Source organism: Sciurus carolinensis, chromosome 1 (genome assembly GCF_902686445.1).
Source record: "Sciurus carolinensis chromosome 1, mSciCar1.2, whole genome shotgun sequence".
In the NCBI taxonomy this organism is placed as follows: Eukaryota; Metazoa; Chordata; class Mammalia; order Rodentia; family Sciuridae; genus Sciurus; species Sciurus carolinensis.
Window position 1 is genome coordinate 140707854 of NC_062213.1, and position 16062 is coordinate 140723915.

The 16062-nt window shown below is 32.1% G+C and overlaps 1 protein-coding gene across 17 annotated transcripts in view; it reads right to left on the reverse strand.

Annotated features, from left to right (window-relative positions):
• Nucleotides 1-16062, reverse strand: part of Adgrl2 (adhesion G protein-coupled receptor L2) — a 266353-nt gene that overhangs the window by 52971 nt on the left and 197320 nt on the right. For all 17 annotated transcript variants that reach the window (XM_047539007.1, XM_047539001.1, XM_047538992.1 and 14 more), the window contains one exon: nt 2125-2234. In XM_047539007.1, coding sequence (XP_047394963.1) covers nt 2125-2234 — 110 coding nt within the window. The remainder of the gene's footprint in view (nt 1-2124; nt 2235-16062) is intronic.

The following is a 16062-nucleotide window of genomic DNA, read 5'->3' on the forward strand; positions in this document are numbered from 1 at the left end:
TAAAACAATGAGAAAGTAAAAGTTAGATGCATAAAATAAAAGGAAGTATAAGAAATGGATATAATACATAAATATCCCCCCTCCCCAAAAGGCACCAAAAAACTAAATGGAGAGGAAACCAAGAAAGAAATATGGAAACACACAGTCCTACATAAGATTAGAATAATCTAAGACCCCTTGCATTAAATTTTAATAGTTGAAATCATGTAATTTATAGTGTGTCACTACTGTACGGTATATAGGAATTGTAATTACTTCTATTCTTTAGCAAGGAGTGCTTTAAAATAAAAAGGCATAGACTTATTTCTGCCTCGTGCAATATCTAGAAAAGTAACAGCAAATTATTTACTGTGTTTCTTTTTTTATTTTAAATGACAAAAACTAAAAAGAACAAATACTTCTCTGAATATAGCTATTTGCAAGTTTAGTGCACAATGTACAATACTTCTGGAGAACTGAAAAAGTAAAATTTTGAAAGTTAGATGTTCCAGAAGATAATCCACATTTTCCTTTCTTAAACAGCGCAAGAAATTACTTAAGAGTCTGAAAATAATATTTGCTTAACACTGTTCTTGGTCTATAGACTAGATAACAGGAACTGGTTCCAGAAAGACACAATCTTGGCAGCTCTGACTGATTCCACTGTTTGGGAATGGATGCTGTATTCCTTCTCTAATTTGAGGACAGAAACCATGCTGAATTCAAGTGAAAGGGACTTTATGGAACAAAATTTTGGTTAGCTCAAAAGAATACAATGTTCCTCTAGTGGCACAGGAGAATGATTATATAAGCCACCAACACTACACACTGGAGAAATGATATAGAGATCAGTGCACTCAGTAGGCTTCCAATCCTACAAATGGTATAGAAAATACTGAAAACATAAAAAAGCATCCATTTCACAGTAACACAGGAACACAGAGCAGGGATGAAAAGAAAAGATAATCTGTGTTTGGCCTTTAAATGATATCACAAAATGCCAATTTATCAAAACTGTGGCAGAGAGGACAAACAGAGTGCCTTTACAATATGTATAAGAATGTGTTACATCAGACATAGCAAGCCTATCTGGAAAGTTTTTTCATTTGCTTTTTTTCTTTTGAGACAGGGTCTCTCACTTTTACTCAGTGTAGCCTCAAACACCTGGCCTTAAGTGAGCCTCTTGCTTCAGCCTCCCCAGTAGCAAGAACTATAAGGCGTGCCACCACATCAGGCTCCAACTGTGATTTTTGTTTGGTTTTGTATTTTTTTTAATGTAAGAAAATGTGTAACAACTATCTCGAATCAGTAGAAGTGCTCCCATAACACTTAATTCACATACCTGTGAACTAATTAGTATGATATGATTTATCCCTCCTTCACCCTTCCCAATTTAAAAGGTAAAGAAGACATCTCTATCAGACTACCTTGTAAAAATCAAGTAATATGTCAAAACTTTTAAGTTGTCTAATATATTAAGGTTGTTTTTTCTCCCAAAAGTACAGAGTATTTGGAAGGAAAATTATATAGCATTAGAGTATAAATAAGCTAAAGTCTACTGAAAAAAAATTCAATTGAATTTTAAATATCCCTCTGTAGGATCTTAAATATGATGCTACAAAATTAAAAGTAGAAACATGTACGATATTTTGTTTGATTCAAGATTTGAGTTCCCTCAAGGACATGAATCAAAAAGGACAGCACATGCCTCAGTTTTTGAAATGGTAGCTTTTACCAAGCACTAAAGTTACCACAACAGCAGGTAGCCATTCAAGTAGCTCAAGATTAAAACTGAAGTCAATTCCTCCTTTAGAAAACCGTGAGCCAAACCAATTTGTCAGCAACTGGTATTGGGCAAAAGTACAGATTTCTATCTGCCCTATTGAATAGCTAATTCAAGTTTGTTTTCTGGAAAAACACTAGCCTTAAAAGCCAAACACTTAAGAACACAGACAGACACTTGGCCAGCATCACACTATGGCTTCCTTCCACACTTCATGAAGCTAATTGGAGTCCCGAGTCTGTTAGTGCTCTGCATGCATAATGGTTTTGTAGGCCATAAACATATGCTGCTTTCACATGTGTAGTCTTTCAGCATCAATGAGGAATGCTGGGGAAAGTGAAAAATATAAACTTCATACTTACTGTAAGGAACACATTCATATTGGACTTCAAGATATTTGTATGTCCCAGGACATGGATCAGGAAATACATCTGACCCAGTAACTACTATACATTGTGTTCGATTGTTGCACCTGGAAAACAGAATGAATCAAACTTGTGTGACATATTTGTTTGATTAATCTTACTTAAGAAATACTTATGTAGGGGTGGGGATATAGCTCAGTTGGTACAGTGCTTGCCTTGCATGCACAAGGCCCTGGTTCAATCCCCAGCACCACCAAAAAAAAAAAAAGAAAAGAAAAGAAATACTAATGTAGAACCAATTTGTATTTTCTTCAAGCAACTAGAAGCATAAAACAAAAATTCAAGTGTCATTAGGTTGTGCTATGTTATTACATAATTATAAAAGTTATATTTCCTTTAGCTTTGTGACCTATATCAGGTTACACTAAATTTTAACTATAAGTAAAAAAAAAAAAAAAAAAAAAAAAAAAAAAAAAAAAAAAAACAGCTGAGTATTTGCTATTATTATAATATTCTACATTTTAATTTGAATCGTTGACACATTCATCATATGTGTGTGCGGGGGGGACTTACCAGGATACCTGCTGATATACTTAACAATTAAAATTGCAAAAAATAAATAATAATAATAATAATAATATGACCAGAAACATGGAATTATAAACTGAAGAGCTAAGAAGGAAGTTTTAATAATAATATTAAAACATTTTTAAGTTTACGCTCTAAATCCAGTTTTGTGTTCAATATTCTATTATAAGCACTGTCTACACTCTTGAATACCAAGCTAGGAGATTTTACCTTCCATATGATAGCTTGCATAAATGACAGAATCCTCTTAAAGCATTTAGCACATGCTAAATATCTAAGCATCACCATGAGCTCAATGTGCACTCACTATAATGACAGGAGTATACACCTTGGTTGTTTTAATTTTAACATTAAAAAGAATGTCAGTAGCATGATGCACAGAGTGGCCTACAAATAATTCTACAGAATTTTGTTTGGTAGTCATTAAATCATCAAAAGTCTTGGAATTGAGTCAGTTTTCTAGGCAAGATGTTTAAGTTCTATAAATTGGTCCAGATGTTCTTTTTATAAGCTTGGTAAAGGCAAGAACTATTTCTTTTATAATTTAATTTGATTACAACCCAATGGAATGGAATGTTTGCAGGGGTTTTATTGTGTTTTCTGATCATATATGCATTAAAAAGGCAAAGCAAGCAGAACAAGAGCATTATAACAAAATTTATTTAACAATTTGAATACCAAATATCCTATAGTGCATAAAACAACCAAACTACAAAATAACACTACAAAGAGTTCTGAAAAGATGGTCCAGTTTCTAGCACAACTAACCAAACGGCAGTGGGTGGAAGCAGAACCATGTTAAGAGGGTGGATATGTTAACTCCTGCACCTTGGTGCCATCAACTCAGAACCAAGGTGGTTCTCTTTTGAAGAGAGACAAACTAAAAACATCTCAAGAAAACAAGTAAATTTCATAAATCAAAATATACTATAGCAAACTTTCAATGAATCATAAACATTAAATAAAGGATAATACTGCTTGTACAAATATTAAAATAATGGTTAACTTTTCTCATGATTACAATGCAGTATGGCATTTATTTTCAAAACACATAACTAATTTTTAAGATTATGGACAATATACATGATATAGTGTCACATAGTCTTTTTCAAAATTGTGTTTTCTTCTCTATATTTCTCTAAATATTGGTTCACTGATTTGAAGACATTTGCCAGTGGTTCACCATTTAGTGTAAATAAATTATTTTTACATGAATCATAGAATCTACTGCATATTCTGAAATTTAAATAAGATGTGGATTTAGGATTTTTCCAGGTCAATAGTTAAGGTTTCAATTAGTATAAAAACATAAGTCTGATGTTACATTTTCTTCTTTCTTGAATTTTACAGCAACGAGGGATCTCACCACTTTTTAAAAAGTTGCTTGATCTCCCAGGAATCTTCAATCACTAACCTGATCACCATCAAAAACTAGAGTCCTTTTATTCCCTTTCTTGTATTAATCATACCTACAGGGATCCTCATGTTATCTCAGGTTCACATCTCTCAGATATGAAGGAATATAAACTCCTGTATGTCAGATATCCCTTTCATATACTCCCTTGGTATACATTTCATAACCACTCAAGCAAATTCTGCTATGTTTCCAATGGTTTTAAAATACACTTATTGTAGAAATTCCATAAAGTAACAATTCTACTAGTGGATAAACCTGTTTTATACTTCATTACCCTTCCCTTCTCACTGAAGGCTCCTCTCATATCATGGAAGTATGAACAGAGAAAAGAGCAAAGGGCTTGTCTTCAAGGATGAAGTGAACCAAGGAGAAAAGGCAATATCTCAAAAGATTTGAGAATCTAGACCACCTTCCAAAAAATAAAGAATACATTAAAGAGTATCAAATCTTCTCCATGAAAAATAATCAGATGAATAATTATGACTCTGATATGGAATTAAAAATATTGTTTTCTATTTCTTAATGCCATAGTACATTTTGCAAGAAGTAAGATAGAAGTATTCCAGCTTCTCATCCAATTTTGATAGAATGAGGACCAATACAATAAAATGAAAAATAACTGATCAAATATAATCTGTCCTGAACAATTCTGCATTAGTCATCTTACCACAATTACAAGATAAATTAATGTCAAAGGTGATTTTGATAGTTTATACCACATAATTTTTATTTCTTTAATCTCATTGTACAAAGCATTCATTTTAATGCAATAAATAATGTTAATTCTACATTTGTAATCTTAAGTGAAACTGAAGGGAAGAAGATTTAATGCAGTTCCTGTAAATAAAATTATAGATTTCTAGAATTCAGTCTTTCACGATATTAAAAATTTTACATTTGAAACTTTATAATATAGATATATGAAGTATGAGACATCAATCTTGAGAAAAATTGGGAATTTGAGGACTAAAACAATAAAGGGTAAACAAGAAAAAGGATCTCAATTATAAAAAGTGTAAGAAAACCAGAGCTGTGCTTACCACTACCTTCATGCATGGAAATGAGTCTAAGCTTTTAAAGAACCAAATTGTGAAAATAAAAATACAGACCATTTATTCCTTTGTGAATGAAGGAAGTGGCCTTAAGTCTTCAGCCAGAATAAATTTGGAAACATGAAGGGGAAAGAAATACCCAATATAAGTTGTTAATACTAAGAAAAATCTAAAAGTTCCTTGACTTATTATCAACTGTTGGAAAGATTGTAAAACTATACATTGCTATTGTTTTTTTTTAAATGAAGACAACAAAAGCAAATACTTAACCACAAAAGTAAATTTCCACCAAGGGCTCAGCTTTCAGTTTTCATTCTTTTTATTTTTTATTTTTGTAGTTGCAGATGGACGGCATGCCTTTATTTTTTTATTTGTATGTGGTGCTAAGGATCGAACCCAGTGCCTCACATGTGCAAGGCAAGCACTCTGTCATTTAGCTACAGCCCCAGTCACTCGTTCTATTTTAAATAAAATAAAAAGGCACACCTAAACCAAGAAAGGATGCATTTAGTGGTTTATATTCTCAGTCCCAGGCATGTTCCTGGAATGAATTTCTCCTTCTTCCCCCACATAAAAAAGATGTTCTTATCAATAAAGATATCATTGTATTAGCAATTAAAATATCAGTATTCTTCGTAATACCATGTGGATTCCTTACTATGTTAATAACCTACGCTTTTCTTAGATGTTAAGCATGAAAATTGAGTATAAATGAGTACAAGGCAGAAGAGAAAGAACAGGGCTTTTAAAACTGATATACCTTTGATCACAATTGAAAGAAACTGCAACTACTGTTCATCATAAAAAAGTGGATACTAGACATATTTTAAAACACTTCAACTTCCAAATAATTGGTTTTTTGTGTTTATAAAGAGCACAGCTGATTTGGGGTAGTTAAAGCGGTAGAGTTGTGCAAAATGTTGTCTTCAAACCAGCATCAATTTGAGAGCTTGTTAGAAATAAAAATTATCAGGTCCATCCAGAAAATACCAGCTTTCAGAAACTCTGGGGGTGGGTACCCAGTCATGGCAGTTTTAAGAATCTGACGGTGATTCTGATGTTTGCTCAGATGATTGAGACCCACTAGCATAAAACATGATAGATTTAGATGCTTTATTTAAAATTATTCTCATAGGTTACATATGCTTGAGTTCTATAAAATTAAATACCTATGAAATAGAAAACAAGTGATAAGTTCAACTGATACAAGAAGTATATAACAGAATTTACAATGTGTATTCCTTCCTAATTTTAAGTGCAGGAATTAAGGGTTTTAGTTGTTCTGATTTTAAATAAGCTAATTATCAATTTCTGACAGGGAAAGTCCAAATAAGTACCATATCTAAGTACATGCATACATCATGTATACAGCCATTTTTAACAGATAAGAGGAAAAGTATAATTATTTCCTAAAAATGTGCTAGCTAATGAAAATCTCCATCATTACTTGGAAATTAAATGTCTGACATTGGTAAAAATAAATTATGTTCCATAGGAATATTATAGTTAAGAGCAAAATATGATCCATTGTAATCACTGCAAATTAATTTTTTAATTGTGTATTCAAATATAAAATAGTGGCTCAAATCTAAGGTAATAAAGATAATTGTTTTTAGAGAGAAATCAGGGGCATAAAAGTCAGTCTTGCAAATATCTAATCAATATTACGGGTATGATTCATGATTTAATACTACCTAGAAAGTAAACATGGAAGTATTACTTAATCCCAAATTGGACACATTTGATCATTTTTAATATTCATCTAGACCCATTTCTAAAACCTTTCAAATTTGGCATGTAAATACAAAGGTCTAACTATTTTCCATTACTGGATTAAAAATGTGATAAAAACATCATCTATGAGCTGGGAGCAGGGATATATGCCTATAATCCCAGTGGCTTGGGAGGCTGAGACAGGAGGATCACCAGTTCAAAGTCAGCCTCAGCAACTTAGTGAGGCCCTGTCTCTACATAAAACACAAAAAGGGCTGGGGATGTGGCTCAGCGGTTGAGTGCCCCTGGGTTCAATCCCTAGTACCAAAAAAAAAAAAAAAAAAAGAAAGAAAGAAAGAAAGAAAGAAAGAAACAAAGAGAAAGAAAGAAAGGAAAACAACAATAACAAAACAAAACAAAACAAAAAACACCACATCACCTATGTATGATTACTGTATATTATTTTTGGATGCAAATTTCTGAGAACCATAGTAAAACACTTCCTTCTAACAAGAAGACCATATCATCAGTGAAAAAAGAAAACCAAAAATCAAAGAGTCAAGAAAATGACCACATACATGATAAAATAAAAATTCTGATATGAATCAAGCCCTGGAACAGATGAAAACAAAAGTGGACAGATGAGTTGTATAAACGTATTATTTCCTTTCTGTCTCACACTTTAAGTTTTAGAGACTTGCTGATGAGTCTACTTTATGTTATTTCCATTGTTTGGGGCTGTTTTATGTTTGACTTCCCCTCCCCCCTGAATGTGGCCTTCATTGAGTTGATCTTTTGACAATTTGCAACCACAATAATTTGTATGTTTGAAATTTTAATAAACTTGAAATGAGAAAAACACACAAACAAAAGATTTTCTCCTCTACCCTGCTTACAATTATAAAGTCTACATATAGTACCTGCTAGTATTTAGATGCGAGGTTTCCCCAAAAAGCTCTAGTGTTAATGCAGTAATATTCACAGGTGACCTAATCAATCCACCTGTAGACAGGTGGAGCACTGCTAGAGGAGAAGGGTCACTAGGGGCATGCAAGAGTTCGTCTTTCCTGAGGCCCCTTCCTCTCTCTCTGCTTCCTGTCTAGCATGAGGTGAGCAGCGTTACCACTGCACACGCTTCTGCCATGATGTTCTTTCTCACCTGGGGCCCAAAGCAATAGGGTGACTAGCCGTGGTGGACTGATCCTCTAAAACCATGAGCACAAACTTTTCTCCTCTAAGTTTTTATCATATATGAAAAACTGACTAACAGTATTACATTCAACATGAAAATTCCATATATAATAAAATAAATCCATTAACAAATGCTTTGTGACATTTTCACGTTCTAATACCAGAATAAAGCATTACTTCTCACATTAATATTCATAAAACTTACATCTTGCTGATTAAATCCATCAAACAAAACAAAGTCAATCCCAGATCCTGATTTTTAGTTTGTAAGCTGGTTTCAATGGGGTAAAAACACTAAATTTTAGACATTATTTTAATACTCATTCTTACAATCTTTTTACCCTAAATGGGGTGGGGGACAAAAGAAATAAGTACAAATGTTCATCTCCAAAAGTTGAAGAAATAATTTTGGAGATTAGTTGCTTAATTCACTTCCTACATACTGAATGTAGGAATACATTTCATGATTAGTAAAACAAAAAAATCAGAGTAACTGTTTAAAATTAGTGATACTGCCCAGGCTTGCACACAATATTTAAGAGAAGAAATTTTGAAAACTACTTTAAGAAATATCAAAGATATATCTAAGCAATCACAATTAGCAGATACCAAAAAACGAAAGTATATTTTATTTCTCATATGGAATAAATGTTCTCGGGTCGCAATATGAACTTTTAGGGCTTCCACAGTATATTTTTAAATTAAAATAAAAGTTCTTAAGAAAAAAAGTGTAATTATTGAGAAGTCACTTGATAAAAGTGTGTCAGTAGTTTATGTAATAGTAAACAGAAATTACATAGAAAATGTCGTGCACAGATTAACAGCAATATTTTGAAGAAATGTCTTTACTTTGTGGAAATAAATGAATTTCATTACTTAGGGAACATTAATACAAACAAATTATTTATATATACCTTTTCCTTAATCTTTAAAAATAAGTGAGAGGCAACACAATGCACACATTACTGATTTTAATCTTAAAATAAATTGTATTAAAAAACAATATAGCTTAGTATTTAAATCTATTAAGAAGAAAAATCATTTGCTAATTGGAAAGATTAAAGTCTAAAAGCAAAGCCTTTAAAATCAGAAAGAATTAGGGTGTAAGATTCAAGTTGTCTGCTTACTTAATTGATACCGTAAGCAAAGCATTAAACCTTTACCCTTAGAGCTTTCTCTTCTGTAAAATGCAATACCTGTTATAGAAACTGTGTTAAGGATAAACAGGACAAAGCAGAGAAATTCTTCCACATAATGCCTAGAAAACAAATGTCAACAAATATGAACTGCTACCATCAGGGAAAATACCAATAATGATGCCCCTCATATAAAACGGACATAGATCTGCAAATCATAGAGAAGCAAAACAACTTTTCCTTTTCTGGAGAAATCTCTGTACAACTATTCTTTACTGTGTACAGCTTTAAAAAAAAAAAAAAAAACAGACCAAACTATTCATGCAAATTTGTTTCTACTGCAACTCTAATCTTAAATTGTACAATGCGCAACAAATTGCTTTTACTCTTCTTTTGATTATCTTATGCTCATTATTACTCTTTACCAAGTGCAAAGTATGGAGATGAGATTCCATGTGTAATCTATTGTGAGAGGTGTTTTAATCAATAGCCTTGTTCTGCTGATTAAGCAAGGGCTTCTGTTTTGGCAAGATAACATTAGTTTCTCCAGTCATGCTCCAAAAACCATTGGGAATCTTCAGCAGATCATTAGATATGCTACAATAAAGCTTTGGTGCATTTCCTTTTCTTTCTTAAATTACTTCTTCACTGTCCCATCGTTCCCCCGTCACCGATGGCACTGCATTATTATTGTAGCTCCCCTGAAACTTGCACTAGAGCTATGTCTCCAGGCCATAGGATGCCATTTTCAATTGAAGCTTCTACTTGAAAATATAAATTAAGAAAATTTCATTATCTCCTGCCAGGGGCCATTATTCACCACAGTTCTAAGGAAGATTAAAAATGCAAAATCCACCAACTTGAACAAATAATCCAGCATTCAACAGAAAAGCTCTGTGTATCAGACAAAAACTAAATTCAAGTTTGCTTAAATTTGAAATTATCCTTTAAAATCCAACTCTTTATTGAGTTTCTGTTTTCAGTGAAAATTGCTTCAATGATTTCTTTCTCTAATTGGCATCTGTTATTTTTAAACTTCAATTAAAATATTCATAAAATAGGTCTGATTTTCTTTTTTCCTAAGTTACCTCTATCTTAGTTAAAACTGCTCACATTTTTGAAGATGAAATAATGCTTTCAAGGTACCAGGATACCTCTTTTCAAAAGGCCAAGTATAAACAGAACATTCACAGGAATATCCTGAAGAGCTTAAACCACATCCAAAGATGAATTATACATTCTAAATGAACACAATATATAATTAACAATCTATAGTTAAATCATTTAATATGAATCCATAATCTAATTAATGAGAATAGGAATAATATCTACTCCCAAGCCTCACTTACTATACAAGAATAAATTATATGCTGATCAGTATATTTTATTCTGTTCAAATACACATTTGAATTTAGAAAATTTAGAAACCTTGCCACAAAGGGATGGGTGAAAAAAATAAAGAGAAAAGAAAGAGAAGCTGCCAATTTACAAATTCTTATTGGGATTATAAGCTTAGCACGTAATAATAATTCAGTGTTTCTGAATGAATAAAATGATGAATTTAAGGTTAACTTGGTTATTTTTGCTTGTAAATACAAGGTTAACAGTAAATAAACACCAGATATCCAATTGTTTCAATGAGCTCTATCTGCTTCTCAAAGAATTTTGTCAATTTGGACATAGTTTTATATCATGAAGACTGATAAGAAACACTCAAAATACAGATTATCTGGTTAAGAGGAAGAGGAAGAGAATATTCTTTAACTTTTCTTTAACTTTCAATCATTCCCTATGCACTAACAATTCCAAAAGACCTAGTGCTCTTTTTTATTTTACTCCCAAATTTAGAACCAATTTTACAAATACCGCAGATGACCTTAATGCAGGAATAGGCAAACTTCAATGCAAATAGATTTGCTCAAGCAAAATAATCAAGTGAACTGAAGGAGATACAGAGAATTTATGCTCAAGGTACAAGGTTACAATCATTCACTCAGATTTGAATGTTAAATCAAAATTGTTCTATTTTATTTTTTTAATAATGAAATGCTCTTATATCATCTAAACTTCTGTGGAGCCAACAAAAGGAGGTCCTGCTTTCCTTAAATATTTATTAATCATGGTTTGTGAGTTTAACTAATTGCTAGGTAAACATAACATTAGAACGTTAAATGGTGTGTAATTAATATGGCAAAAGAAATGTTCTATAGTAATGTTCTTATTTGTCACGTGAGTATGCTCTCAGAATTTAATAATTTGAGAAGCATAAAATTTCTGTCCTATACAATTTAATTCTTTAGGCATTATAAGATATTATACTTTATGCATCATGCAATATTGTGTTACTTAAAATATTCTGAAATTGTTATGAAATACAGTTACTACTCTACAAAAAAATCAGAGAGGATAATATGCTTGAATATGGGTAAATGCCTGGATACTAAAATTAGGAAAATTTACACAATCATGATTTTATTAGGTTTACAACTACAATTAAATCTTTGAAATTGAACATGCAAAAAAAAAATCATAGAAATACTTGATTATTTAAATAATAACCATAAAATATGATTGAGAATCACTACTGACATCTAAACATAAATCTATTTGTCTGAAAAAGGAAGTTGTGCATAAGAGAAATAGAAAGTCCTTCCCACATAATGTATCAGGCAACCAAAAGCCAGTCAACTGAAGCCTGACAATAAGATCCTGTTCAAGCTCATTTCTAAAACGTTGTCATTCTATTTTTTCAGATGTTGAAAACAGGAATAACACAGAAGTAATATCTTCCATTATCATTTTGTACCTGGGTAAAATATTGTCCTAAGAATTATAATCACAAAGCATGTATACTTCAACATCTAAAATTAATCTGCATCTTAGAAACTTCAAATTTTACCTCAGAAATCCACATTAATTGCTAAAATAAGCATTTTTAAATGAAATACTGTGCTAAAAACAACTTTCTATGTTTTAGAAACCTCTGAAATTCCTTGCAGTTTTTACTGGACCTTGGGGTCAGTTTAATGCAAATGAGGCTTGACTCACTCAGAATCTTATTAATCCTGTACGAAATCTCTTGTTTGCAGAAATGCACATTCAACATAAATGTGCTTACTTTTATTAGCAAAATAAGAAGTATTTATTTACAAAGTATGCCACTGAGACTAAGTTTCATTCACTGGGTCATCAGGTCTAACTATTTAATGAAAGGAATAAGAAAATTTAAGTAGAGAAATAAACAATAAAATTTTAGAATATTTTTAAAAATACTGCATCTCTGCCCAAATTTTCAAGACCTCCACTTTAAAAAAAAAAAAATATATATATATATACACACACACATATGTATGCATGCGTGTGTGTGAATCTCTCTCTCTCTCTCTCTCTATATATATATGTATGACCTGTATCAGTTAAGAACAATTATTTATAAAATGTTAACCTACTACAGTTTGCACTTGCAGAAACTATCACATTTTTAACAAGGGAAATGGGAAATCGCTATGGGATGCCCTAGTTAGATTAAATTAGCAAGAAACTTGTTACCAGACTATATAAAAGACACAGTGTAATAAGACGTGACCTTGCAGAGCCTTGGAGCCAATCTGTGATGTTTTTCCTTCCTATAACCCTTGCTAATTATCTGCAAAGTTACAGACCCTTTTGTCGTGGGTTATTTTTCATCAAATTGTGAGGGGATTTTGGTTTCTAAATATTTAATTAGTTTTGTTATGATATGAGAATTGTTGTACATGCCAAGCAGTTCGATTTTCATACTCTATTCCTTCTAATTATCCTCAGATTTAGATTGGTCATCCTGAATCTTTTCTGTTTGTAATTATTTACTTCTTAAAGATCATTCAGTGAAGAAATATTTTCACCCTTATGGCTCTTCTTTTCCACAAATGGCTTTTCTGGTCCGTTAATTACCCGCTCAGAGGATTAGAGTTTGAAATAATGCAAAAGAACCTGCAACTAAAAGGAGTTTTAGAGGGCAAAACTGAGTAAACTAGATTTGTGTTGTTGCTATTTTAAATTCATATTAAAGATTACTCCCTTGGTTTGGATATGATTTTGATAATAGGAAAATTATGCCATAAAGATTTTTTTCTGACTCCCAAGGTGTTAGATGGGGTGCCATTTGGTCAGCATTATAATGAATCTAAATAAGACAAACAAATTTCTAGCCTAATTGATAGCTACTGTATTTAATTTCCACTTTTACAGACCTCACTGTGATTACAGCACAGTAACAATGTTGACAGACTTCTTATACAAATCAAAGGGCAGAAGTAAAATCATCCTAAGGCTTCTGGAAGTGTGAGTTTTTAAGAATGTTGCACCTTTGCAAAATTTAGAAGTATAATTCAATGTATTTAATCCTTTCAGGAAAAGTTTCTTAGTTTTTATTAAAATGACTATTCTATTTATACATTTTTGTTTGTTTTGGGTTTTTCCAGTGTTGGAAATCTAATTACAAGGTCTTACACATGCTAGGTAAGTGCTTTACCACCAAGTCACAACTCAAGTCACTTACTTTTTTGAACAAGAGTCAAGAAAGCACTGCTATTCATTAACTAAGATGAATTTTGCATTTTTTGAGTACTTTATTTCTTCATCAAACATTTTTCAGCCAACTATACTTTTCTTATTATTACTTCCATTTTAATTTACTTTCCTCACTCAACTTCAAGGATATTTCAGTAGTAAAATATTTCAGTTTTTAAAAAAAAAAAAACTTACGAATATCTTCTATAAAAGGGTAAGAAAGTATAAGTAATAATATCTTAATATGAAAATAGTTAATAAATCAATTTTGCTTGGCACAGGAAATACTTACAGTTAATGTTTTTCCAAAGGTAAACACAGGAAAAAATAAATCTGAAAGTAGTTTTGGGCAACTACTTTGCATTAAAAAATATTACATGACTCTCTTAACTACCTACTTTTAACTTTGTATCCCACAAAAATCATGATGTATGTCTCCTTAGGTCATTCTTTCCAATCTAGAAAGAATACACCTTGTCATTTCTTATTGAGATTCTATCCTCCTGGTCAAATTATATCCCAACTCCCTAGGATTTTTCATTAAAAAAATCTTCCCCCAATGTAAAAATCTTATCAGCAAGAATATGCTAATAACAAGTATGAGCGTTAATTTTAAATCATCATCAAATACAGTACTATCAAATTATGGCCACAAAACCTTGATGTCAAGAAAAATTTTACTTAGTAAATCAAATGAGATTAATCAAACCATGTTACATGGACGTACAAATATGGCATGATGAATTCCACTGTTAAAGTGTAATGTACCATGTAAAAAAGTAAATAATAAAACAAACAAAAAAACCAGCTTAACTGCATTGGATTAGAAACGGAGATGGAGCTGGACCTGGAAGCGTGGTAGATGAAATTTTGCTTCAAGATACTCCCTTTACTCTCCCTTCCCCTTCACCTCACTCACTTACTCCTCAGCCCAAGGGTGTCTCCAGGAAATTGATTTTAAAATCACTTATCTAATATAATCCTTCATGAATACAGATAAACAACTAAGGCCTAGAGAATCTGACCAAATTACCAAAACCACACCCTACAGAAAAGCAACTCTACTATACCAACTATTCCATGTGTCCAGCTAAGTACTAGTTTTTACAAAAAGCATCACAGGAGGTACAATTTTTTCATGTAGATTTCAAGAAATTTGAGATCCATGTAATCTAAAGCCAAGCACAATAATGAATTACTATAGACACTTCTTAAATTATGTTTTCCTTCCCAAGAAGATGCATTTGAAGGATCCTAAGTACCTAAGGTGGGAAGCTATCAGAGCTTAGGATGCTATACTTCTAGACTAGCCTGATGTTTTCCAGTTCCCAGGGATGCCCTCTGCAGAAACCCAGGATCAGCCACTGCTCCTCACATTCTTGAGGGAGCTTGCGTGGAAACACGAACGCAAGCACACACAGCATTGCAAGGCAGATGGAAGAAAGCTGGCAGCAACTGTGCTGGCCAAACCGTATGCACTGCTCTCCTGGCCACCAAGCATGAAGTGATCTTTCCTTCCTTTACTTAAAGTAGTAAAAGTCAACATAATTAATTTGGCAATTAATCACATTCTGCTTTTTGTCACCTCTTCTACATTTTGCATTTTAGTTATTACACTTACCAAGTATTTTATATGTCTAGGGTTAAACTATATGATTCATATGTACTTGTTCATATTATTTCTCAAACACACTTAAGGGGGTTGGGTACTTTATTGGATCAGGTTTCACACAGTGACCTTGAGTTGCTTCTAGGACCTTAGTTTTACCCTTCTCTTAGATGTCAGGCTTCCTTTAAATCCATCCTAATGCCTTGTTCTATTTCAGCAAGAAGTACTTATTCAATAAATACTCTCTAAAGTGGAATTCTTATTCTGCTCTATTTTAATCAAAAGTATTTTAAGGAAAGAACAACTCAAAATGTCTGTGATACATACCAGTTACCATTTCCTTAAAATATACATATATACATATTGCAGAAATTTTGTATAGATATTTACCTGACTATTCTGTAAGACCAGAGATGAAAACAATAAAAGTCAAAAGCTGGATACAAATTCCTGAGATAGCCTGAGCATCAGAGTAGGTGTGAAAGATGAAAAAACAATCCTTAATACTCATAATCTGAATATAAATAACAAAACTCATCAGAAGCTTATAAAAAGATGGATACTTTGTGGTTCAGACACTCTCAAATTTATGGAGACTCACCTGACTGATAAATATATGACAAATTTCCCTGGCTTACTTCTGATAAATCAGAACTAATCTTTAATCATGACAAAATA